Consider the following 27,193-nt stretch of genomic DNA (forward strand, 5'->3'; position numbering starts at 1 on the left):
AGACTGTTCCTGCAGACTTGTACTGGAGCATTGCACACCAACGCTGTGCTCTGCTCCCGCTATTACGGAGGTGTGAGGTTGAGTCAGCATGGCCTGCGCTCCTAGGACCTGGGATGCCCCAGGAGGCCAAACCCGCCTTGTCTCCTACCTCCTGCAGGGTCCTGGACCAGTGCCTTGATCCCTCTGCCTGCAGCTGGTGCTCAGCAAAATGTCATGTGGAGTCAGGTCTGCTCAACTTATCTCTGCGGGTAAGATCTACTGAGCAGTCTTAAAATATCCTATTTGAGAGAATAAGCTTGAGAATTATTACAAGGGCGTATAAATGCTAAAAATAAAAACTAATCCTAAAGCGTGACATCTACGTTACATTTTAAAAGGAGGGCTTTTCAATTTGATGAGAAGCTTAAAAGAAGGATGTTTTAATGCAGCTTGGGTTCCTTGCCTCTATCAGTAGGGTCCCTCCTTGTGTTGCTGCCCGTCTTCTACGCCATCTACTCCTTCGAATGATCTTTGGAGGTCTGGAAGTCAAATACTCTTTACAGAGGAGGAGCCTGAGAAGGTAAAAGGCCTACGTCTCCTGGTTTCCTGAGGACTCTGGAATTGTTATACAGTAACTTGGTGTTGTAACCTCAAGTCCCTGGTCGGTGAGACAGAAGCAGCTGTCATTAGGGCAAGTTGCTCTGGTAATTTTTGTGTCATGAAAATCATTTCTGAAGTGTCATTAGAGCCAATGCTTATTGAGGGCTATGTATGACCATGCTAAGCCCTTTCATAGATGGTCTCCTTCATCATCACAATAATTATGTGACGGTACTACTACTACCAACCGCATTTTACTGTGGAGGAGAATGAGGCACAGGAATGGGAAGTGACTGGCCCACAGTCCCCCAGCTACAAGATGAAAGAATCAGAACATGAAGCCAGCCAGTCTCTCCCTAGCTCGGGCTCTCAGTTCTCAATAATAACAAGATATCTGGGACATGCGAAAACAATACCAAACACAGCACATTTTATCTATCTATCTATCTATCTATCTATCTATCTATCTATCTATCATCTAGCTAGCTAGCTATATCTCATTATTTTAAAAATACATCTAATCCCTCCTGCAAGACTTCCCAATAAGAAATGAAAATACTGTCTCCATGCTACTTTATTTTTTATACAACTGAATAGTCTAGTGAATATAGAGCAAGAGAATTATCTTTTGTTGTTCACTGGAAGAAAGTTGATATGTGTTCAAAATAATTGCTTGGTTTCTTTATCTGATGCAGTTTCTCTTTGCCACTGAATTCTGAAAAAGAAGAGAAAAATGCACCGCTTGGATCAAATTATTATCAGAATCGAGATGAGGCCGGTGGGCATGTTATTGTGCAACATGTTTTAAAATTATGCCTCATTTTGACAAGTCATAAATGCCCCAAATTGGTACTTATTTATTTTTGCAGTATCTAATTGGGCCATTCGGGCTGTGTGAGTGCTGTGGTCTCAGGGAAACGCTTCCCCTGTTTTCACCTGGGGAGCTCTGTCTCCCTGCATCTGGACAGCTTTCTCAGGCACCCTGACCCGCCCAGGCTCTGGCTGCTGCCAGCAGTTCAGGATCAGGCTCCAGGAGGGAGGCTATGACACCTCCAAAGGACTGCCACTTCATGTCCCTGGAACCACACCATCATGAGAGACTGAAGAGGCCCAGAGCTGCCCTCATACATGGACTTCACCTCCATAGGTCTGAAGACCAAGGAATCTCCTCAGATCTAAACTCTGGGTCTCAGAACACTGTTGAATGGAGAGAAGAGCCTTGCCTGGTTGTATTCAGAAATGTTCCCACTATAAGGCACTCCTCCTCCCCTGCCAAGCCTGCACGGGTGGCTTTTCCCATCAGAAGGGTCAGGTGACAAGTCCTGAGGATCAGCTGGGCCACAGGGGGCTCTCATTCCCTCATAGCTCCTGCTGGAGACACCTGCAAGGAGCCAGCATGGGCGCAAAGGCTGCATTGTGTGCTGGGGACAGGTTCTACCGGGCTGCGGTGGGGGTCTCTGTGGCATGGAGAGCAGGGAAGGGAGGGGGTGGAGGGCCCTCAGAGGTTCCACATGGCCCCCCTCCTTTTGAGCTACCACCCCTCTGGCTGCCTCTCACTCCCCCTCAGTCAGACAACGACATTTGTTTGGAGGAGAACAGCTGCAATGGTGCTGACCTTGGACTGTCCTAGTGGGTGTTATCTTCAGTGTTTCTTCCATTCCTTGGCTGGAAAAAAAAAAAAGGAGCAGCTTGCAGATACTGAGACAACACTGCCTGGAACCTGTTTCTGGGCTCCAGATTCTTCCTCAAAGGGGCCCTAAGGCCTCGTTCTCCCAGCCGGGATGTCAGCAGCCTCCTTGGGAGCTCACCTAGGAAGCCCTCGCCCAGGGCTAGTATGTAGGCCCCCTGTGGCAGTGCTCCAGGACCCTTGCTGCCCCCTACCCCACCCCTCCACCCTCCAACCTCTATTTATGTGGCAGGACGGTCTTCAAACCATTTATCACAGGACTCTTCACCCTAAGGACATCGTGAACACCCACTGTTTCTCAGAGTACTTTCTAGAGAACACCACTAATAGGTCATACGGGCAGCATGGTGGTAGAAGAACTTCCATGATCAAACACGGTGGGAACTACATAAGAAAGCTGAGAAGAACAAGTTGTTTCCTGTAAGACATGCTGGTGTGCACTGTGAACTTTTGAGAGTGTTGGGTGCAGTGTTTCCCAAGCTTGTGTGATCTCTGCAGAGTAACCTCTTAGCACCAATGACTCACAGAACACAGTTTGAGGGGCAGGAGTCTGTCGGATTTGAAGTCTGATTTTTTGGATGCAAACACTCAAGGAACTAGGGGATGAAGCATAGCTAGTGAGTGGTGGATCACAAATTAAGACAGTTTCTGATTCTGTGACCTTTGCAAGAATCTTGGAGACCCCAGGGAAGGAGGAGGGGATGGCGCCTATACTATTTGGGGGCATGTATCCTGAACCTTCATGCTCAGGAACACAGACGCCAATTCTGGTTGGCCCCCATGTCTGTCCATCAGCAGCATTCCTGCTTCCCATCCATGCTCTTAGGGCTCTGGTTCTCTCAGCCTATGCCCTTTTGCACCCTTTCTTTTATAAACATCAGGTTTCTAGGAGGCGACTTTGAAAGTCACCCCTAAGGAAAGGGTGCGAGAGTCCCCATAATTATTCACCAGCTTGCCATGGGGTGCTGGGCTGTGCTCATTCTGGTGGAATTCACAATTGCATGGCAGGAGAGAACTGGGGTTAAAAACAGAGAAAAAGAAATGCTATACCCTGAAAAGGAAGAATGGTCGTCCCCGGGGGGCAGTGTGATCCTGAAACAAAAACACAAGCCATTACGCAACCACTTTGTGCCAAAGGTCTTCTGAAGATGTCTATGACCTGCAGTTTTCAAAGTGTGGTCCCCAGACCAAAAGCATCAATGACAACTGAGACTTGGCTAAAAATACAAATTCTCAGGTCCCTACTGACTACCTGGAGTGGGGGCCCAGCCATCTGAATTTTAACCAAGTCCCGAGGTATCGATGACACATGGCCAACTTGGAGACTCGCTGGTGTATGGGGCTTATGCACTCGCAGCACCTCCCCCAGGTTTGCACAACTGCCATGTAGGCCCCTGAGCCACATGAGGCTAATCCTCAGGAACGGATGGCTCCGGGTGACTCATCACAAGGCTGGCGATGAAATAGAAACAGCCGGAAGTACTGCCCTGTGAGTCCCTTCTGCCCCGGGGACAAGCTCGGGAAAACCTGAAAGCCAGTGCTCGGCCTCAGAGATTTTCAGGGGCATACTGCGGGACCAGTTCTTTCCAGAAGTGATCTAAAGGGGCGACAAGATTGCCCAGCTCCAAGCACTTCTCTTGTATATCTTCGGGAGTTGGGTTCTCCCCAAGGCTTCCATACCTTCTTGGTGAAATTCACCACGGCAGTCCCCGGATCCTGTGAGGCAACAAGGCACAGGTTTATGTCACAGGAACCGCATCCCCCAGGTTTGCAGTCATTCCACTGTGATCCTATGCCTCCCTGGCTCCATGGTCAAGTACCAGAAATCAGGTGCAAAAAAGCAGTTCAGGGGAAAGGCTAACCATGTAGCCAATTATAATTTCCTATTCCGGAAGACAGGCATGGTTGCTTGATTGAGGTACCATTTGTGAACAGGACAATGTTAAATCGGCTTGCTCTTCCCAACGGCGTCAACTTGAAATTGACCCCCCACCACCACCACCAAGAGTTTGCCCTGGCAGCTTCCTCAGCTTGACTTTGTGGGTCTGGCCTAACAACGGATCAGACTCAATCTGGAAGGCTGTGGGGAGCAGTTGGATCAGACAGGACACACGGCTGCCTGTGCTTAAGACGACTGACCCGTTTTCCAGGAACTGAGCAGCTTCCTGGGGGTCTTGGGATTTTCAGAGCTAAAAGCAAGAATGTCCTGGGCAAACTGGGATGAGTTGTCAGCATTCGAAAGAAATTTTCTTTCTTTCTTTCTTTCTTTCTTTCTTTCTTTCTTTCTTTCTTTCTTTCTTTCTTTCTTTCTTTCTTTCTTTCTTTCTCTCTCTCTCTCTCTCTCTCTCTCTCTCTCTCTCTCTCTCTCTCTTTCTTTCTTTCTTTCTTTCTTTCTTTCTTTCCCACCATGCAATAAAACTTCGATTAGCATTTTGAACTATACCTATTACTGAAGCTGGGAATTTCTAAACCCAAAAAACAAAAACAAGACAAAAAAAGAACTGTTTTTAAAGAAACAAAATTCTGAGATAGGACAAAAGGGCAGGTGGAGCAACCACGGGGAGCCCAGGAGATCACCAAGACAATGCCCATGTCAACAGGAAGAGGAAGTGAAAGTGAAAAAACAGCATGGAAACTAAAAGGAAACATGGAAGATGAGAGCGGAAGAGAAGAGGAAGTCTTTGTCCTGGGGGCCTTCCCCGGCCCTGCAGCCAACCCTTCCCGGGGTTCAAGGTAGGGGGCTGTGGCGCAAAGTAGGGCCAGCTCTCCTTCCCAAGGTGGAGGCTTAGATTCAAAGCTGCCATGCAAGGGAGCCCCCCTTACCCCTGCTCCCCCCTCCCCCCAGCGACCACACGCATTTACCAGCATTTACCACGGTTAAGTGAACTTGGGGTGGCATAAAAACACAGCCGAAGAGAAAAGCACCTACTCGCTGTTGCGAAAATCTTTTCACCATCTGGTTGGCGAGCTGCGAGGCCAGGCGCATTAATGGGTGCACAGGCGGAAACTGCAACAGAGGGAGCAGGATGGGGGGCGGGGGCGGACGCCCGCCAGGACACAGCCCCGCTATGCTGTCCTCTCCACTCCCTCCCTTAAATGGGTTTAATGTCCAGAATAAAATTCACGTCCACGCCTAAGCTTGAAACTTTAGGTTTTCAAGAACTGCTTGCCTTTATAGCAGGCTACAATTCCAACACACCACTTACAAATATTCCCTTAGGGTAAATCAGACTTTTCTCTGCCTTATTCCCAAGTGTTCTGTCCTTCTAGGGTGCAGTGCCTTGTCTTTTTCCGCCCCAGGTGTCTCTCCTAGTCTAGGCAAGGAGGTGGAAGGACAGCATCCAGAATCCCCTCTCCCTAATGCATTTGATTTTGCTGCACTGCTTGTCCGTGACTGCCCCGCACACACTCAGACACACATACCTTGTTTTTGTGAATCCTCCGTCAGTATTTTGGCTCAGAGTAAAGGTTTGTTTGTGTCACAGAGTTTATCTTTCTCCTTCCATTGTCTTTTCTCCCTTTGTAGTGCCCTTGGCGCTTCCTGATACTATCCTTGTCCTCATCTGATCCTCATTCTTAAACCCATACTACAGATGAGTCTTTACCTCTTAGGGGAAAAAACACTTCACTAGGTGTTTTTTTGTTTGTTGTCTGTTTGTCTGTTTTCTTAAAGGGTGTTCTTGAAGACTTGGAAAGCCTTGATTATATAAATAAGTGACTTTCTAATGGTAGAATTTCAGTTACTGTAACAGAGCCCCTGAATTAAAATTTTTATTCTATGACCTTCCTAATATTCCTCAAATCATACCCTGCAGAAATTCACTTACACAACCTGCTTCTGAGGGTAACTCTAGTTTATAATAACAAAGTAGAGGTGATATATGTTACTCCCATAGCATATATACACAGTGATGGTTATAGAAGTGCACCTCCATGGGTCACTATTGGGGATACGGCACATTACACGTCACAAAGCACTTCTTAAAATTTAAAAAAAAAAGTAATATGATAAATGTAAATTGAGCTCAGTATTTATCAGGTCTTTCAAACATCTGTTAAAGTGCATAATAAAAAGTTACTCCTCACTTATTTTTCCTTTTCTAGAATATATTCTCTAAGTTTTCAGATCTGTCAGCCTCCCACCACCCCCAGTCCAGACCAGGAGAGAGAGAATCCCTGAAGCCCCAGGAAGAAGCTCTTAGAAAGCTATTACACAGACAGTGTCTGCAAGCCCCCTGCTTTTCTACTTATCTGCACATATTAATTAGGACAGGATAAAAGATAAGTAGAGGAGAGTCACTTTTACAGAAAGGTGAGCATGGTAAAATACTGACCCCACTTTTAACTGGAAGTGTTGGCTTCTGAGTTCTGGAGTAGTGAAATAAAAACTGAATAAAAAAAAAAAAAGTTGAGTTTAGTGCGTGTGTCACTCGCTATCAACCTGAAAGTTGCATGCCTGCGTTGCCGGACTGGGTGGTACTCACCCTTTTGTATATGTCTTGATTATCCTAGAAAGAGAATTGGGAGGGTAAGTTACATGGAATTTTACTGGGGTGGGCAGTTGATGAGGCTTTCAGTATAAGTTACACCAGGGACCTTGCTGAATTTATCTGAAATTATGAAATAAATTGGCATTCTAAAAAGCAATCCAGACTTAATAAGACTCTGGTTGATGCAAGGTCTTACAAAAAAGCAAGTTGCCGGCAATACATCATTATTTTAAGACTGAATCTCATTTTACTTTTCCAATCTTGGGACAATTGTTTTCAGACATGTGCATAAGGATAAACTGAAAATAAGAAGAAATAGGCATGATATATTTATGAAGTTTAAGAGAGAAAGTAGGGGCGCCTGGGTGGCTTTATTGGTACAGCATCTGCCTTTGGCTCAGTCATGATCCCAGAGTCCTGGGATCATGCCCCGCATCGGGCTCCCTGCTCAGCGGGCAGCCTGTTTCTTCCTTTTCCTCTGCTGCTCTCCCTGCTTGTTCTCTCCCACTCTCTCTCACTCTCTCTCAAACAAATAAATAAAATCTTAAAAAAAAAAAGATTTAAAAAGAGTAATGTTTGAGTCTTGAGGAATGGCCACTACTTGCATCAGGGACAATGGTAGCAGTTGGCACTTAAGTGCTGTCATTTATTGTGTTCTAGACACTGTTGAAAACATTTCACAGAGATTCAAGAACTCAATCTCCACAATAACATTATGAGACTCATATAACTATTATTCCCATATTACAGATGGGGAAACCAAGACACAAAGAGATTAAGAAACTTGCCAAAGTTAAGGAGATCTGGGTTTTGAACCCAGGTACTTTGGTTTTAGGGTCTGAGCCGCTAACACAGCCTGCAAAGGCATTTTTGGCTAAGGAAAAACCTGTGCAAAGATATAAGGGCCTGGTGCCTTTGGGGAATAATGAGAAGTTCAATGTGGCCCGGATGCAGTATGCTGTGGCTTGGGAGACGGGAAGGAGGAAGAAAAGATATAGCTCAAGGTGAAAACATGATAAACATGAAGACATTCAGTTTACACTTAAGAATCATGGAATCCACCCTAACACCACCCTCTTGCACTTTTGATTGAATCAACATTTACGTTGTATCCACTGAAACATTTCTGTTGTGGTTACTGTCACTGTTGGGTCCTTTACATGAGATCTGTTGTTTTGAAGAACTATAATATTATAGTATATCAATTTGTAACATATGTCACAATATATCATAACATACATAATTAATGTAATTCTACATGTATATATTATTATGATAAAGAATATACATGAACTACCAATATTTTATGGTATTTTATATTTGAGAGATTGACTTGTTATTTCCTAAAACTGCATTCTTACCCGTGTACTTAGACATACACATGGATTTCTCCTGGAGGTGGCAAAAGAGTGTGCTTATTACAGATATCAATTATGGTATAAATATGTGCACTTATAAGATTTATTATATGGGGGTGCCTCGGTGGCTCAGTCAGTTAAGTGCCCGACTCTTAATTTTGGCTCAGGTCATGATCTCAGGGTCGTGAGATGGAGCCCTGCAGTCAGGCTCCATGCTCAGTGGGGAGTCTGCTTGAGATTCTCTCCCTCTGCACCTCCCTCCCCCACTCACACACGCACTGTCTCTCTCTCTCTCAAATAAATAAATATATCTTAAAAAAAATAAAGATAAAAATAAAAGAATTATATATATATATATATATATATATATATATATATATATATATATATAAAATTTTACCTTAGGTTGCCTAGAAAGAGTTGCCCAATATGCCAGCTGCTAAAGAAAAATACAAAAAAATGAATCAAAGATCAGTATAAATTTCTTAGTCACTAACAATCTATTAAAACACTATAAAATTCTAAAATTGTCCCATTTATGAACCTTGCATTATCTTCTCACACTGTGGCAGTGAATTTCAACACAACTCTTAGGATGCCTTAAATGAGGCCATGAAAATGGCAACATGAGTTCCTACTGCAGCCAAGAATCTGATCTTAAAATAGTTTCAAGTGAATATTATCCACATGATATTTTCAAGGCCAAGACTAAATAAAAATCTCACATACTGAACAGCAGTATACCTCAAGCTTCGTGATATCCGAGCCATCTGGGGCATTAGCTAGAGGTCGAGGAAATCCTATTGTGAGAAATCATAAAAATATTAATTAGGGGGGAAAAAAGGTCATAGCATTAACTTTTAAATCTTTACCATGAAAAAACATACAGAGATTCTAGAAATACAATATTTTTAAAAGGATTTACAAAGAAAACACACTTCTACCTACCAATAATAATTCGAGATTTGTACCAAAATTAATTAAGAACAGTGTTTTTTTTATTTACCAGGAGTTAACAGTATAAAAGTTAGTAACTCAAGAAAGAGGGAAAAGATACCTGGGTAACAACTTAATTTGTATTTTGATGGAATTTATGAAGATAGAATATCAGGAAATCGTGTCAAGAAAGTATGTCCATCAGAATTACTCTTGGAAAGTTTAAGAAATTCAGATACTCGGGGCACCTTGGTGGCGCAGTCGTTAAGTGTCTGCCTTTGGCTCAGGGCATGATCCCAGCGTTATGGGATCGAGCCCCACATCAGGCTCCTCCGCTATGAGCCTGCTTCTTCCTCTCCCACTCCCCCTGCTTGTGTTCCCTCTCTCGCTGGCTGTCTCTCTCTCCGTCAAATAAATAAATAAAATCTAAAAAAAAAAAAAAAAAGAAATTCAGATACTCATTTCTCTGCTTCATCAGACTCTTCAGTGGTAGGTTCTGGGCAAGGTTGTTACCAACACGCAGCTGTACCCTATGCCAGTCAATCTTTATCTGGCTTAAATGAAGTCTTCATCTCATTTGTGCATGATACAACACTTGGGAGAATAGCTAATACAGCAATTGAAGGAATCAATTGGATAGATGAAATTAAATGGGGTACATGTAAAACTCTGAACTTAGAGTTTTTAAATGTGGGACGGGGAATATCTGGCCCAAGGGTAGTACATATATGTTTTTAAAATACTGATATTTTGCTTCCTGTAATCTATTAGCTAAGAAAAAGCTAAGAAAATCTTGTGCTATACAGAAATAATAGTGTCCAAGCCTTGAAAGGTAGTAATCCTACTTGAAATGATAGACTATGCAGTAGAGTTAGAGGAACTGAGAATAGTTTTCTTTGGTAAAGAGGAAAATTAGGAAATGTATGTTAACTGGCTTCGATTATTTTGAGAACTGTCATAACAGGTATTAGTCCTATTCTGTATTCCCAAAGGACAGAACTAGGGCTAATGGTTAGAAGTTACATGTGATCAGATTTCAGTTTAGTGTAAAGAAAATTTTGATGATTGGAGCCATTCAAAATGCAAAATAAATTGAACCAATCCTATAAGGATTTATTAAGAGGTTCTGTGTTAACAGTACAATGATAAAGACCATAGGGACCTACCCTCAGGAAACATAAAATCAAAGAGGAAAAGGGGGAGGTGGATATAAATATATAGACAGATAAAAAGTAATAACAAATTCCCAAAAGTGTAACACAAACAGATTGGAGCCCAGAAGAGGCAGCTACCGGCTCTCAGGCTGGTATTGAGTTGGGTGACACTGAAAGTAATCAAATAGGGAAATCATAGATGCCTGCTCTCCATGAAAGGTTAGATGACTTCCAGGGTTCCTTGTAATGCCTAGGTTTTGTGATTACACTACAGGACACAGCAAAACAAACATACTGTTTGAAATATATTTTCTGTTTGAATATACTTTCAAAGATTTTCTACACCCCTAGATCAAAATTCTAATGAAAAAAAATCTGAAATTTTGAAATAGTCCCTGCTTCCAATTGGAGCTACCACCACATGCTTCCCTGCATCATTTGGCGAATCACCTTGAAATGGACGATGCATTCCGACTACTCAGCCCATACCCCACCCCTGGTTCCAACCTGCCATCATACTGGTTCTCAGAAGTTAGGGAAGCAAAGCCCCTGTTCAGCCAGCACCTCGGACAGCGCCCAAGCCCAGGAAGACTTGGGGCCTCCGCAGCTCTGTCAGGGATCCTGCCTCCTGGGAGCCCACAGAAAGGCTATGAAAATATTCCATTTTTCCTGTTTCTGCTCCCTCCCCGCCCCTTTCCAACTGTCCCTCAATCTTCAGTCTTGGGTCTGTAAACTCAGTTTCACCATCTCTGTTCTCTCTTCAGAATTCTGGGAGTACAGATGGCTAAGACTTTGGGGTCCCCAACTCATATCCCTCACAGTTTTAGTGGCACATCTTTGGGACAGCCCTGAGTCAGGAATTGTTTCAAGAGTTCCACAAGGGGAAGTTGCCTCCTTTGGTAAAAGGCTGCAGCATCTAATTCTGTCCACCCTCTCTTAAATGTTAGAGACAAATGGGAAGCCATTTCAAAAGGGTGGAAATGGGGTAGGTGAGGGGATTAAGTTTGATTCCCTCCAGAACCGCCCTGAAGGATCAAGGTCTGTCTCAGTCTTCCTTAGAGTTCATGCTAGCTGGGGTCTGATGAAGCGGTCCCCTTACCTGAAGAGGGAATCTGTAGCATGCAGAAGCAATAGATGACCAAGATGGAAGGGCATTGAGGAGCAAGGTGTTTCATCTTCAAAGTCCAGTTTGTCTTTGCTGACCACAGATGTAGTCTGCTAGCACAGGGGTTGAGCATTTCCTGAAGTTCCACAGGCAGAGGCAACACTCTGCCCTGCTTCTGATCAAGCCCAGTGGAGAAGGTACCTTTATTTGCAACACTCCGGAGCCCATTGGCTGAGCACCAATCAGTTCTGCGCAGAAGGACCCCAGCTTTCTCATAAATGTCACGCTGGGCCCTTATTTGTAGAATAATATCCTCCTGGTGTAGGCATTGTAGAGAGTCATCTTTTTCAATCCAGCAGTAAAAATAAAAAGTGGAGAGTCATAATTGTTATTCTATAGTGGTTTGAGAAACATTTCTGACTCCAGAAAGGCTTTTTCTCTTTTTTTAATCAAAGAACTGGACATAAATCTATATACTCTTGCATGACGAAGTCTTATTTCCTAAGAAGCTGTTTACTTTCCACCATTAACAAAGGATGTTTTATAGCCTTTGGTGCATGTGAGAACAAAATTTGGAGTCCTGGATATAAAATTACAAGAAACTCAAAAGTTCAAGTAGATTTTTTTAAAATCATGGTTGGAAATTAGACTCCTTAAGGTTTTTCCAGACTCATTTCCATGAACAAGTTAAATATTTCAAGTTAAATCAGTATGAAAGAAAATATGACAGTGTTTAATAATAATAATATAATAATAATAATACTATTTCATCTACAGAGTTCCTATTTAGGATTTCACATAAGTTATTTCATGTAGTTCTCACAGAAAATCCATGAGGAATATATTATTATCCTAATTTTATGAATTAGGAAAATTGAGGATGAGAGAGAATAAGGAACTTGCCAAGGTCACCAAGCCATAAAGGTTGCAGAGCAGGGATTTGAACTTAAGGGTATCTGAGTCTAGTTGTGCCTGTAAGTCTGAGATTTTAGTCAAGGTATTAATTTTTTTGTAAAAAGATCCTCTTTGATAGGGAATTCATTCAATTTCTGGATCGCTTTGCATAGCATGGACATTTTAACAATACGGTATTATCCTTGGTGAAATAAGTCAGACAAAGACAAATACCATATAATTTCACTTATATGTGAAATCTATAAAACAAAACAAACAAACAAGTAAACAACAACAACAACAAAACCCAGAAACAGAGACTTATAAATAAAGAGAACAAACTGGTAGTTGCCAGAAGGAAGGAGGGTGAAGGAATGGGAGAAACAGGTAAAGGGAATTAAGAGGTACAAACTTCCTGGGGGCGCCTGGGTGGCACAGCGGTTAAGCGTCTGCCTTCGGCTCAGGGTGTGATCCCGGCGTTATGGGATCGAGCCCCACATCAGGCTCCTCCGCTATGAGCCTGCTTCTTCCTCTCCCACTCCCTCTGCTTGTGTTCCCTCTCTTGTTGGCTGTCTCTATCTCTGTCAAATAAATAAAATCTTTAAAAAAAAAAAAGAGGTACAAACTTCCAGTTACAAAATAAATAAGTCATAGGATGAAAAGAATAGCATAAGGAATATAGGGAACAATACTGTAGTAATGTCGTATGGTGATAGATGGTACCATGGTGAACATTGTGTAAGGTGTAAAGTTGTTAAATCACTATCTTATATGCCTGAAACTAATATAATATTGTGTGTCAACTCTACTTCAATAATAAACAATTTTTAAAGAGCCTCCTTGAGATTGGATATGGAGTAGAAAGGAGAAAGAATGGTTTTCTGTCTTGCAGAAAGGGTAATATATCAAACAAATACCCTTTTATCATCATGCATATCTTTAATTTTTGCTCTTTTATGGATTAGGAGGTAACTAACAATTGTTAAATGTGTACGATGTGCTTAAAACATGTTAATCCTTTACCTAAGCCATCTTATATCATTTTGTTCAATGAATGAAAGTTTTAAGAATAATTTTGGGTGGGAGTTGCTCAGAATGGACTGTTTATTTATGACTTAAAACGTGGTATTTTGCCAAAAATTTTCTAATTCATAAGAGAGTGGGAATTATAAATTACTCTATAGCCATAATATTTTGCCTACTTCCTTGAGATTGCAAGAAATAGAGATTTCTATTTATTACAGTATTTACCACTTTAGTTCAAGGAGAATAACCGAAGGTCTTCAAACACTAGGAAGAGATGATATCTTTGTATTGAAATGCACCCACTGTCCAACTGCAAGTGTTTATTAAATGAGTAGGAAAAAATGAATGATTGTTTTTTGAACATAAACCACCTAGATATGGTATTAAACACAATTACTTATGGACATTTTAAGACACAACACACGCATAATAGCAAAGGTTTGTGGCAGTTCTACTATCAATAAGTATTTTTTAAACATTCGGTCTGTCTCCACCATGAACTAGGTGCTCTATGCACAAATATACATTTTTCAAATAAACCTATGTGATAACTCTGATTTATATCAAATTGATTTTGTTTCTTTTGCACATTTTGCACACATGATTGCTCAGATATTCAGAATGGAAAATAAAAATATTATTTTTTAAATCATTTTTTTAAGATTTATTTCTAAGTAATCTCTATCTCCAAAGTGAGGCTTGAACTCACAACCCCAAGATCAAGAGCCACATGCCTCAGTGACTGAGCTGGCCAGTCACCCCTAAAAATATTATTTTTAATGCTAATTCAGAAATAGGTTATGTTGCTATCCCAGAAATGGAATTTGCTGAAGCCCTGATCCCCAGTGTGACTGTATTTGGAGATTTGGCCTTTAAGGAGATAATTAAGGTTAAATGAAGCATAAGGATGGGGGCCCTAATCTGTGAAGACTGGTGTCTTTATAAGAAGAGGAAGAGAGACACCAGAGCTGTCTCTCTGAGCACACACAAAGAAAGGGCTAGTAGAGGACACAGCAAGAAGGCATTGTCTGCAAGCTGAGGGGTGAGGTCTCATCAGAAACAATCTTGTTGGCACCTTCATCTGGGACCTCCAGACTCCAAACTGTGAGAAAATAAATTTTTGTTTAAGCCACCCAGACTGTAGTCTTCAGTTATGACAGCCCGAGCTGACTAATACAAACACACGGGTTTGTAGCCAATTCAATACAAAAAAAAAGTAAAATAATGAAATGAAAGGTAAAATAAAAGTTAGAAACTTTCATGGTTTTATTTTTTTATTTTTATTTTTTTTTAAAGATTTTATTTATTTATGTGACAGAGAGACAGCCAGTGAGAGAGGGAACACAGCAGGGGGAGTGGGAGAGGAAGAAGCAGGCTCCCAGCGGAGGAGCCTGATGTGGGACTCGATCCTGGAACGCCAGGATCACGCCCTGAGCCGAAGGCAGACGCTTTAACGACTGCGCTACCCAGGCGCCCCATAAACTTTCATGGTTTTAAATAAGATTATCTACCCAGAAAATCCAAAGGAATCAAGTGGCAAATTCTTAGAATGAATGAGTTTATCAAAATTTACTATAAATTTAAATGAAAACTATTTTCAGGAATAATTGTCTCGAACATGAGCAAAAATAAATTTTAAAATGTATTAGAAAATGTAAATAACTTAAAAAACCATGTAATTCTGAGAACTAAACCAAAGAATAATCATGTAATATATTAAAAAAGACAACTATACTGGGCGCCTGGGTGGCTCAGTTGGTTAAGCATCTGCCTTCAGCTCAGGACTTGATCCTGGAGTCCCAGGACTGAGTCCCACATTGGGCTCCCTGCTCAGCAGGGAGTCTGCTTCTCCATCTGCCCTTCATCCTGCTTGTGCTCTCTTTCGCTCTCTCTTAAATAAATGGATAAAATCTTTTTAAAAATTTAAAAAATAAAAAAGACAACTATAAAATTTTACCGAAGGACACAGGAAATAAGTGAAAAGGCATATCATGATCATTGTCAAGAGTCAATGTTGTTAAAAGTTCAACTGATGGCAAATTAATGTATAAAGTTAATGTAAGCCTTATTAAAATTCCAAAATGACTTTTTCATGGTTTAAAACTGACTCTGAAATTATTTTGAGAGAGAAAATATTGAAGAATATTCAAGACATTTTTGAAAAAAAGAAAGATACTTTTGCCACTGTCAAAACTACTATAAGTAGCAGTAATTGTTACATTGTAGTGGTCATTTTGTTACTGATCTCGTAACAGGCAAATAAATAGATCAATGGAATGGAATAGAATCTTGAAGCAGATCGTCTAAATACAGAGTGGGGGTGGTATCTCCCAAATCAGTGCAAGATGATGAACTACTCTAAATGATGTTTAGAACATTTGGCTATCCAGTTGACAAAAATATTCACTATTTCACACCATAAATTCAAATAAATTTCAGAGAATTAATGAATTAAACCTACCACACCCACACATACACATAGATACTTACATAAAATTCTGTATTACAAAGAAATAGAGTATATGTATGGTTAGAAAATTGCTCTTGAGCAAAATTCAGAATAGGGAAGCTACTAAAGAAAAGATTGATACATTTTACCAAATTTAAAAAATGTCTATCAAAAAGATAACCCATATTAGCAGAGAAAAGACAGAGTAGGGGAAATATACAACTATAGAGATACTTATAATACAGTAAAAGAGGGGAGACAGAGAGAAGGAAGGATGCAGGCAGGCACAACCTAAATGTCTGGCATAGAGAAAATATTAAACTGTAGAATATCCATAATATGAAAATTCATGTAACTCTTAAAAAGAAGAAGATGGATCTTTATGCATTGACAAGTCAAACTCTTTATAACATAGTGAGTAAAGAAAAAAGTATATACTATACACTATACAGTCTAGTATCAGTTTGCTTCTGCTCATAATACAACCAGTCCCCACAATTAGTTGTTTAAAGCAACCATTTATTTAGCTCAAAATTATGCAGGTCAGTAATTTGGGCTGGACTCAACTGGGTACTTCTTACGGTTTGGGTGGGGCTCAGCTAATCTCAGGTGGGCTCACTTAGATATTTACATTCATCTGGTAAATAGACTGGGGTGTCTGCGACCTCTTTCTATGTGGTCTTCTGGTCTCCAGATGGCTAGTCCAGGTTTGTTTCCATGCTGGTTTCAGAGTTCCAAGGCAGTGAGAGTAGAAACTATGAGGCCTATAGGTTTGGAACTAACACAACATCACTTCTGCATTATATTGGTCAAAGCAAGTCACAAAGCTAGCTGGATTCAAGGGGTGGGGGAAAAAAACTCCATCTCTTAATGAACGGAGCTGAAAAGTATACAGCCAATTTTGCAATCTACAGATCTCCACTTCCGTACAAGTTTTTTCAAAATATCCCATGCAATTCCATGAGTGCATATGTAGGTAGCACAGAGAAAAAGGGTTAGGATGTCACACAGATGCACAAATAGCAGCGGTTCTGGAGAAATGGGACTGTGAGGGGGTCATAAAAACCTTTTATATTGGGGTACCTGGGTGGTTCAGTAGGTTAAGCAATTGCCTTCAGCTCAGGTCATGATCCCAGGGTTCTGGGATCGAGCCCCACATTGAGCTCTGCATCAGGCTCCTTGCTCATCAGGGAAGCTGCTGCTTCCTCTCCTTCTGCCTGCTACTCCACCTGCTTGTGCTCTCTCTCTCTCTGTCAAATAAATAAATAAATAAATAAATAATCTTTTAAAAAAGCCTTTTACATTATCTGTACTTTTGAATTATTGCATTGGCTATCTGTGAATTACCTGTATAAGTAAAACTAAATTTTAAAAATGTAATAAACTCCAAACACTATTATGAATATATGGGTTTATATTTAAATATTTGAACTTACATATATGAAAGAGCAACTTCTTTTTTTATTTCATTACATTTATTTCTCCAAAGTGTTTCCTTTGTTAGGCATTATTGAAAAGGCTGTGACCAGTGGATTTGTCAGTGCCAAGCCAATTTAATATCTTTTTTAAAAATACATGAACTCACCATGTGAAGCTCCCACACCATTTGAAACAGAACTGAATGCTGAGAATTACACTGAGGATTCCTCTTCCTTCCCACATCAAATTAGCTCCTGATTTGTAAATGGTTATTACAAAAAAAACAGAAACAAAAAACTCAGCAGGCTTTTAAAGAACTGAACTTCAATCTATAGGATATTTTAAAAACATCATTTCAAAATTGATTATAAGTTTCTGTGTTCAAAGCATAACTTTCTGAGTTCTGCAGTGGCATCCAACGTCCTTCAAGAACCCTCTGATTCTAGAGCAAGTGAAGATGCATGTATGCGGATTAATGTCTGAGGGCTTCTATCACTAGCAGGGTTTCACAGAGAGTGGTGACAGGTTCAAGAGGCTGGCTGTTAAATCCCCAAAAAGCTGTTTGGTGACAGAAAAAGCCAGCCTCCCACATCTGCTAGCACTGTCCCCACTCCCCTGAATATACCCTCTTTTGTCCTCCCAGTTTCTGAGCCTATATCCTGTGCTTTTCTCCTGGCCTTTACATCTGCTCTTATGGTGGGCTACTTAGTGACGGCAGCGGATGGGAGAGCCGAGTAACCCCAGGAGAACTGCGATATGCTAATAGACCAGATCTGTGAAAGAAAGAACCATGGCTCTTCTTACTGTATATTTTCCTTTGCCCAGAGTAATATATCAACAGTTGGGCTAGTTACTTGTCTGTTGGCCTTCAGCTCCATAAACACCTTTCCTTATTTCCCCTCTGATCATGAAGAACTAGAAACCTACAAAATAAACTCTCTTCCCAGCCTCCTTCCTTTAATTTCTGTCAATGGGAGAAGAGGATGGGAGGAGTTTGGAAGACGGAAGGGAGAGCCATTTTCTTTCTGGTTTGAGTGATGCCTCCAGCAGAGGCAGCTCTCCTGGGCTCCACAGTCGCTCCACAAGCAGCAGCACTTACACATGACTTCACACTCCCCAGGTCCTGCAGTGTAACGAGAGTGTGTGCTCCTGGCTTCCTGCAGAGAAGCAGAGGTGGTAATTGAAACAGCAGTTCTAGTAGAGATCCCATTTGTCCTAGTGGCCAAGAAACATGGGCTCTGTGAACACCATTTTCCCCTATAATCCTCCACCCCTAGGGATAGATGGGGCCTCTCTGCAGTTGCTAATCACTTTTCAATTCCAGCCTCCTTTTGAGACTATTTATTTACACTTTTTTTGAGCTATATCACATGTATTAGAACTGTATAATCAGATAAACTTTAATGTAAGTATGTGATCCCATCATCACAATAAAAATAACACGTTATTTCTCATGCTCCAAAAGTTCCTCATGCTCCTTTGTAATCTCTCCCTCTTCTTCCCCCAGATGACAGATCTGCTGTCATCATAGCTTGCCTTTTCTAGAATTTTATATAAATGGATTCATACAGTATGTACTTCTTTCTTTAATTTAAATTCTTTTAATCAGCATAATTAAACTGAGCCATGTTGCATATTTTAATCGTTCATTCCTTTTTTATTGCTGTATAGTATTCTGTTGTATATATGTATCACAAGTTGTGTTTTTGTTCACCAATTTATTTTATTTTTTTTAGAGAGAGCAAGCATGTACCTGCAGAGGTGGGGGCAGAGGGAGAGCGAGAGAGAAAATCTTAAGCAGGTTCCACACCCATCACGAGCCCCACAAAGGGCTCGATCTCATGACCCTGAGATCATGACCTGAGCAAAAATCAAGAGTCAGACACTGAACAGACTGAGCCACCCAAATGCCCCTTCATTCACCTTTTGATGGACTTTTGTTTCCAGTTTTGAGCTATTACAAATAAAGCTGCTGTGATCATTTGTGTACAAGTCTGTGGATGAATACCTGATTTCATTTCTCTTAGGGAAATACCTAAGCTTGGAATGATTGGATTATAGGGTAGTTGTAAGTCTCGCTCTTTAAAAACAGTAAAGTTAGAAAGAAAGAAGGAAAGAACAAAAGAAAGAAAAAAGAAAGAGCAAAATAGTTTTCCATAGTTGTATTATTTTACATTCCTACTAGCAGCACATGAGCATTCCAGGTGCTCCACATCATTGTCAACACTTGCTATGGTTAATGTTTTTAACTTTAGCCATTCTACTCTTTCCAGCACTTTTGTAAGCAATTCTCTAAATTACGATACCTAGAGTGATTTCTTCTTTTTTCTAGTTAGATGCTGATTCAATACAAAAATTAAGTGACTCAACACTCAATATGTATTAGATGAATGAATGAATGAATGAATGAATGAATAACTTATTGAAAGGAAAGCTCTCAGGGCTATGAAAGGATGAAAAATCAAGAATCATGTCTAAGCAGGCAGAGACTAGGATGAAATGGGAATATAAAGACTCTCTTTGAAGTGGAGGCACAGGAGGGAAGCAAGAAAGAATCTCTAGCAAACACAAAGGGGAAGGTTCAGGGGTATTGGATGGGAAACATTTAACAGAGAAGAGTAATTGCTAGTGTTTAGAAATAGAGACTAAATAAAGGAAGAGTATAGATGAGAATCAGTAATTTAGCAAGCAAGAAAGAGTAAATAGGAATGGCAATCAATAGAAAAGAGAATGGCTTATGTTGAGTGGAGTTCTATATAAGGACAAATTTGAATAAGAAGGAGGGGCTTCATGGGGGCCAATTAAAATGACTGAACACAAGAAAACATAAACAAGCAGCCCACATGCCCCAGGGCAGGCTCAGGAGATCGGAACAGTGGATCTGACCATGACGTAGGCACTGGCTCTAGCGGCTTCCTCAGCCTGTGCCTTCTGGACAGGTGACTGGGGTGGGTGGGTGGGATAAATCAATTTGCTGTGGGCAGGCACAAGGGTCCATCTAGCCTGATGATTCAGGAGCTGGAGGAGAAGGGAGGATTACCAAAGTGGGAAAGAAGGGATGACTCTTGCTTAGAACGTTGAGCAACCTGAAACTGCCTCTTCCTCTCAAGCTCACCATTTATTAGTTCATTCCACTGCCTAGTCTGTCCACAGCACGTGGAACAATGATAGTCATTCACTCACTCACTCACTCACTCACTCATTTCTTTATACACTTACTGAGCTCCAACTATATGCCAGGCACCAGGGATAGGAAGATGAGTAAGAAAGAATCTCTGAGCCCAAGGTCATGCTGTAGTGGGAAAGGCAAACACATCAATAATTCCTTAAGAGCACGAGAGAAGTGCATCCATTGCAGTGGAAGCAGGGAAGACTACAGTGGAGCTGGCTTCGACAGGGGTTTTGAAGGCCAAGTGAGTCTGCCAAGCAGAGCAGGCAGAAGAGGGGGAGTAGCCATATGAAAGGTACATAGGTGGGAAAACATCAGACAAAAGTAAGGTTTGGTGTTTCCAGAGGCTGGGACAGAAGTATGGTTGATAGGTAGAGTAGGAGGAGAGATAGTTGTGGCATCTTTTGGAAGGTTCTTATGACAATGACAAAGATGTTAAGGGAAACAGAGGAAGGGTGAAATAGAAACAGGTTGTCAGGTTGCAGGCTTGTAAAGAGAGTAGGAAATGAATGGTGTCATTTTTATAAGCTTACTCTCCTCATCTGCAAATGGAGTACCTACTGCCAGCTGGGTACCGCTGATGTTAGAACTTGGCCTCACTTCTGCCATCAGAAGGGAAGGGAGAGGGAGAGAATCACACTGGTTAGAGACGTGGAATGCTGTACTGGAGAGCCGATATGCCATTTCAGGAGTGGGATGTATTGTGTATGTATCAGGAAATCATCACGGATTAAAGGTAGGGGGTGTTGGGATCTGACCCAGCTTTGGCTACAGAAAGAAGCTTACATGAGAAAGCTTACGTGGAAATCTACTAGGAAGCATCTGCAGGGGAAAAATAATGAGGACCAGACCCAAGGTAGTGTCGGCAGGAACAGAAAGGAAAGGGCGGACTCAGACATTTTAACCGGAGAATTGGCAAGAATTGGGGATGATTATCTGGAGGCTAAAGGAAAAGAAAGAACCGGAGGCTAAAGGAAAAGAAAGAAAAGAACTTCCAAAAGATGCCACAACTATCTCTCCTCCAAGGGGTCAGGCCTGTGACGCAAGAGCGGAGAGTGTCCGTCTTCCCAGAGACTGGGAATGGACAGAAAACAGTGGGTTGATGTGTGGGATATGTGCCTGTGGAGGACGCAAATGGAGGTGTCCAGGACATAGCTGGAGATGAGTGGCTCATGCTTAAGAAGGAAACTGAAGTCACGTGTATAGATTTATCATCAGGAGCACGTGTGTGGTGGCTAATGTCACAGAGAAAATGAGATCACTTCGGGAGAATGAAGAGAGTGAAGGAACATGAGACCCTGGTGAATATCAGTACTTGAGCAGAAGCCAAGAAGCAATTGTCAGGGAAAGCACCTTGCAGGAGAGAAGTGGATTTAGGGGTTAGGGTGTCACTGGTGAGCAGCACTGGTAGGGGCTGGGTTGAGGGTGTGCAGACGAGGCAGATACAGATCAGGCTTTCAGGCAGGACAGAAGGTGAAGGGCTTGGGAACGCGGGAGGCTTTATAATAAATTCAGGGTGAGAGAGATGTGAACATGTAGATAGGCAGAGGAGAGGAAGTGGGGGAGACAGGGAAGAGAAAGGAAACTGAGGAGCCATAGTCATGGAGTAATCGAAAGGGATATAATCACATGCCAAGAGGAGGGATGGGTCTTCTACCCATGAAACAGGAGGGAGGGAGGTAAAGACACACAGATCTGGAGGTGGTAGGAAGTAATTTAAGCAGGTCACATGATGAGGAACCTTTTCTTCTATGTAAAGAAAAGGCTAAGTTACTTAACTGGAGGCTGGCGGGAAGAAGCTGGGAGCTAGAAAGGGTAAGCCGCACACGCTTCGTATCTAATTTGTTAAATTCTCTTTCTACCTTTTCCTGCTCTATGTTTTAAGGTTTTTAAAAAGATTTTGTTTATTTATTTGAGAGAGAGACAGTGCCAGCATGAGTGGGGGGAGGAGCAGAAGGAGAAGCCGACACCCCCTGAGCAGGGAGCCCGATGGATGCCGGACTCTATCCCAGGAGCCTGGGATCATGACCGGATCCGAAGGCAGATGCTTAACTGACTGAACCACCCAGGTGCCCCTATATTTTAAGTTTTTAAATATATTAATAAAGCAGGTCTGCATTATTTCTCACAGTGCTAAGTAAAGGAAATCAAAGTCCTGAAATAACAGACCCTTCTAATTGCGGGTAAGAGAAATCTGTTAGTTAAGAAAATAGATCTTCTGGCTGAAACAAACAAAACAAAACGAAAACACAAAGACATATTCTTTGATGTCTTTAACTACACTCGTCAACGTTATTTCTAACTCAGGAGTAATAAAACATCTGAATTTTGGGATTGTTGCTATGGCTTGTGGAGGTAACTGTAGCTTCCAGGAAGGTGGTAATCCTCATCGGTCTTATTTAAAAATGTGTGGCTTATTTAAAAACATGTTTTTCTGAAAGGCATACATATTTGTGAGTCTCCTAAGTCAGAAGAGGGTTATGGACACTTCTCTCATCTGTCATTGATGCAAAGGTAAGAAAATAATAACTCTAAGATTCTTTTATCTTGTTTAAACAGAGTTTGAAAGAATAATTCATGTAAATTAACAGTAAAAAATGCTTGAGAAGTCATGTGGTAAATGAAAAAAAAGCCTAAGGGCACACTTAAGGTTAGTATGGTCAATGGGGATGCCCTGTGTAACTGTGGGCTGTTCTTCGCAGTTTTACATAGCCTTAGGGACAGGAGAGGAAGGTTCTAGAAGCTCAAGGAGCCGTGGAGGGGGCTCTGGAACTGAAGCCAGAGGACTGGAAAGACCTCTTTCTAACCAGAACTTTGGCTCTGAGGGTCCTTTCCCAGACCCTGACTGAGGAGAACCAGCTCCTAGGGGAGCTCCATGCTCCTCTGGCTATCTTTGGAAGCCATTAGCAAGGCGGTCTGGTGCACAGAACTGCACTGCTATCTTTGTTTGCAGAGACAAGCTGCCTGTCCATCTCAGTAGGATGTCCCTTTGAATCACATTCCCAATAGTTACAACAGAGTCACAGAGACCTGGCCATTCTCTGACCAGAACCCTCTCAGGGCCAAATATGTTCATAATTCTGTGAGATGCTGGATGGGTTTGGGAAAGTCCTCTGAGGTTGAAGGTGGACAGAAGTTAAATACCTTCTGTGGAAATAGAGATCCGATCATTAGCTTTGTGGAGACTGTGTGCTATCATGGTGGATAACTACTGAGGGGACATGGGTCCTTCCGAATATGTGAGGGAAGGTATGGATTTTCAACTCTGAAAAATGCACAGGCACATCTGGATGTCTAAGTTTTCATACTGTTTTGGGGGGTTCAGGTGCATGATTCTTTTCCACAATCCTTTTTCATGAACCCCCACCACAACCACCCATCCATGAGCAGTAGAGGGTTTCCTCTGAATATAGTCTCCAGACCACATGCTTCAGAAACGCCTGGGATACACAGGTTTCTGGGTCCCATTCTAGACTCTGAACCTGAATCCTTAGGTGTGGGGCCAGGAATCTGCATCGTAATCAAACTTTCCAAGGGATTTTGCACCAATCTGAGTTTGAGAACTCCTACCTATGGGTTCAGACTCTAGGTTGAGAATCTCAGTTCAGCAGAACGAGGCATTTTCTCGTTTGCTCAACAGCTCATTCTCAGCCCATTTTGGGCTCTTTCTGCACTCTCTCTAGCCAGCATGATCCTGGACTCTCCCCTCTCCATCACCTTAGAGATGCTCAGGACATGCAAAGGTATTTGTATATTGGTTCTTGAAAAACAAGATAAATCTTATTACAAAGATAAATCTTATGCCCCCAAATAAATGAGTAATAGAGAACTCCCTGGAAGCCACGTGGACTGTCTTGGGTGATCCGTGCCACAGCCCGGCCCCGTCACAGCTGCTGCCGTCCATATGATCTATGCACAGCCATCTGTACATGTAAAAATATCATTTGTGCACTTGCCTAAGCAGCCCTGGTGAATGGAAAGTTTCAAGAAGACTTTGATGACTACAATTTGTCATTTAGAGAAGCAGTATGCAAACAACACCCGAATATTGCTGGCTGCTCTGCTCGGTGGGCATTCTGGCCTTTCCATTTTATGACCCAGTATGAATAATTCTCACTATGCTTCATCTCCCTATTAGTCAGATGTCACAAGCTCATTTTTTTTTCATCCCAGAGCCATATATTAATACCGTGTAGCGATATTCTTCCTCAGGATTCTGTCTTTATTATCCATCCTGACACCATAGCAGCATGCTTCCCAGAGGGCATTGAGGCACATATTGACCTCTAACAAGGAGGCAATCGGTTCACAGGAAATTAAACTGAACTATAACCACATATTTATTCCTCCACTTCTCATGTTAATAATTTTCTTTGTGGAGAGTTTGCTGACCAATTCAGGGACTGACTTAGTTCCCTACTGTGGGAAGGCGACAGAATTATTGCAATTATAATTACCTGGCTATAATATCTGACACCACTGTATTTATCAGAAGGCACAAATCCAAGTCCTAAGCCCATGTCATACCATTAGGCATCTGTATAAAGAGGCTCTGGATGGTGTTATGAATCTTTAAAAACTGGAATGTGTCATCAAAAGGAAAATGAGGATTTAGTTTTCTTTCACTTCAGCTCTAAACCATTTGGACTTTGGACATTTAGAATCCACAAACCAAAATCAAGATGGCCAAAATTTGAAGTTGTCTGTTTTACATAAACATTAGCGATTGTATTATATTATACAATTATATTAGCTATTATATTAGCTATTATATTCACAGAGAGACATTGGATTTTAGGGGTATTTGGTGTGGGAAATGTTACCAGTCATGGGGAAGGACTGGTCAATGAATGGAGCTGGGTGTTGTCTCATGGCACCAAAATCTCAAGGAGGCCCAATTAGAAATGGAATAGAAGGTATGCATTGTACCAATATCTTTATGAGATCACACGGTCCTCCTTACGTGTTGATGTGACACCCACCACCAAAGCCCTCTCAAACTCCGAGATGATCTAAAAGGCAGGCTGCCATGATTCTGTAGCCTCTGGCACTTTTCTCTCCCCACAGTCTGCTGAGACACCCCCCCCCCCAATATTCAGATGCACTTCCACACTGACAAAGGAGATTTTGGAGAGCTGTTTCCTCAAAAGCATGCCCTTAACCTCCTGTGATCCTTTGTCCTAGTTGTTGACTGGCTCAGTAGTAAAGAAGAGAGAAAGTAACCCAAGCTAAGTGAGGTCACCATTCTCACCAGTCCTCTTACCTATACCAGCACTTGTGGTTTGGCCTTGCTCAGCTCTCTACATGGAAAAAAATTAGATGTATACTTTCTGACACCATATCAAAGTGAACTCCAGGGAAGCTAAATATCTAAATGTGAAATTCAAAATTTTAAAACAACTGGAAGGAAGTATGTCATAATATTATTTGAGAGAAAGATGATTTCTTTATAAAGACAGCAGATGAGGTGCCTCGCTGGTTTTGACTCTTGGTTTTGATTCAGGTCATGATCTCCTGGTCAGGAGATAGAGCCCGGAGTTGGGCTCCCTGCTCAGCGGGGAGCCTGATTCCCTTCTCCCTCTCCCTCTGCCCCTTCCTCCACTCATGCATTCTCTCTTTCTCTCTCTAAAATAAATAAATAAATCGGGCGCCTGGGTGGCTCAGTCAGTTAAGCATCTGCCTTCAGCTCGGGTCATGACCTCAGGGTCCTGGGATCCAGCCCCACATCAGGCTCCCTGCTCAGCGGGGAGCCTGCTTCTCCCTCTGCCTGCCACTCCCCTGCTTGTGCTCTCTCTCTCTCTCTGTGTCAAATAAATAAATACAATTTTAAAAAAATAATAAATAAATAAATCTTTTTAAAAAAGACAGCATAAAGTATTTATATTATAAAAATGTTAAATACCTATATGTTAAATATGTCATAAATTAAGTTTAAAGATAAGCCATGTCAGAGAGAACGTATTTATAACAGAACAGATGGGAATTTATATCCAAATACAAATTAATATATATGCTATGAATTAATAGTAGTTAACACACTTGAAACAAATGGAAAAAACAGAGTCCCAAGAAAGAAATAGAAAGTCTCAAAAAAGAAATAGAAGATATATACAGGAGGCAAATAGAAATTTTAGAACTGAAAAATGTGATAACCAAAATTGAAAACTCAATGGATGGAGGGGAAAAAGGAAAGAATCAGTGAACTGAAAAATACAACAATAGAAATTACCCAATCAGAACAACAGAAAGAAAATAGACTGAAAAAAAAAATGAGCAGAGCCTCAGGAATCTGTGAGACTATAACAAAAGAACTAACATATACATAGAACACTTAAAACTCAACAATAAAAAAAAACATCCAGTTAGAAAATGGGCCAAGTATTTGAAGAGTCATTTCGATGAAGAGGGTATACAGATGCTAATTAAGCACGTGACCGGTGTTAACGTCATCAGCCAGAAAGGAAGAAAGGAACTATGTACTGAGGACTGAGGCGGCAGGTATTCTATGAGGCATTTGTGGGGAATGCTTAAAGACTAAGACAAGGATCCTTCTTTCAGGGTATTTACAGTCTACCAGGACAGGGAAAGTCTCAGATAAATATTATGTAAAGATATAAAGTGGTAAGTGTCCCACTAGAGAGAAAAGAAACCTTTTGGGGTTTAGAGCTTCTAGCCAACAGGTACTAAGAAAGATGTTGTGTCATGGCTGACACTTGACATGAAGAATGAGTAGGTCTGGGGCAAGAGGAAACGTGGGAGAGAAGACATTTCAGGTGAAAAGAGAATCAGAAGCAAGCCTTGGAAATTAGTACAGTGTAGAGGGTTCATTTGGGCTGGTGCTGCCAGGATGAAAAGGAAAATGACAAGGAAATGCTGAACCAAGGAAGCGAGGCTGGAAAGGTGGGGTGGGCTAGAGCCTGGAGGACT

The 27,193-nt window shown here is 41.6% G+C and overlaps 1 protein-coding gene across 4 annotated transcripts in view; it reads right to left on the reverse strand.

The window, feature by feature from the left end:
* Positions 1-1,135: 1,135 nt before the first annotated feature.
* NMS (neuromedin S) overlaps positions 1,136-27,193 on the reverse strand; it is a 44,701-nt gene continuing 18,643 nt past the window's right edge. For 2 of the 4 annotated variants that reach the window (XR_015725120.1, XR_015725119.1), the window contains 12 exons: positions 18,197-18,254; positions 17,264-17,351; positions 16,762-16,928; positions 11,304-11,651; positions 8,859-8,914; positions 8,515-8,553; positions 6,751-6,774; positions 6,601-6,654; positions 5,139-5,273; positions 3,317-3,982; positions 2,195-2,244; positions 1,136-1,294 (listed from right to left, as the gene is read on the reverse strand). Coding sequence is in view for 1 of the 4 variants with exons in the window: in XM_045771823.2 (XP_045627779.1) it covers positions 2,206-2,244; positions 3,317-3,358; positions 3,947-3,982; positions 5,196-5,273; positions 6,601-6,654; positions 6,751-6,774; positions 8,515-8,553; positions 8,859-8,914; positions 11,304-11,442 (507 nt within the window). In the remaining 3 variants the exon portion in view is untranslated. The remainder of the gene's footprint in view (positions 1,295-2,194; positions 2,245-3,316; positions 3,983-5,138; positions 5,274-6,600; positions 6,655-6,750; positions 6,775-8,514; positions 8,554-8,858; positions 8,915-11,303; positions 11,652-16,761; positions 16,929-17,263; positions 17,352-18,196; positions 18,255-27,193) is intronic. The other 2 variants (XM_045771823.2, XR_015725121.1) reach the window with 2 other exon arrangements.

This window comes from Ursus americanus, chromosome 7 (assembly GCF_024610735.1).
Source record: "Ursus americanus isolate L20-20 chromosome 7, mUrsAme1.1.p, whole genome shotgun sequence".
NCBI classification, from domain to species: domain Eukaryota; kingdom Metazoa; phylum Chordata; class Mammalia; order Carnivora; family Ursidae; genus Ursus; species Ursus americanus.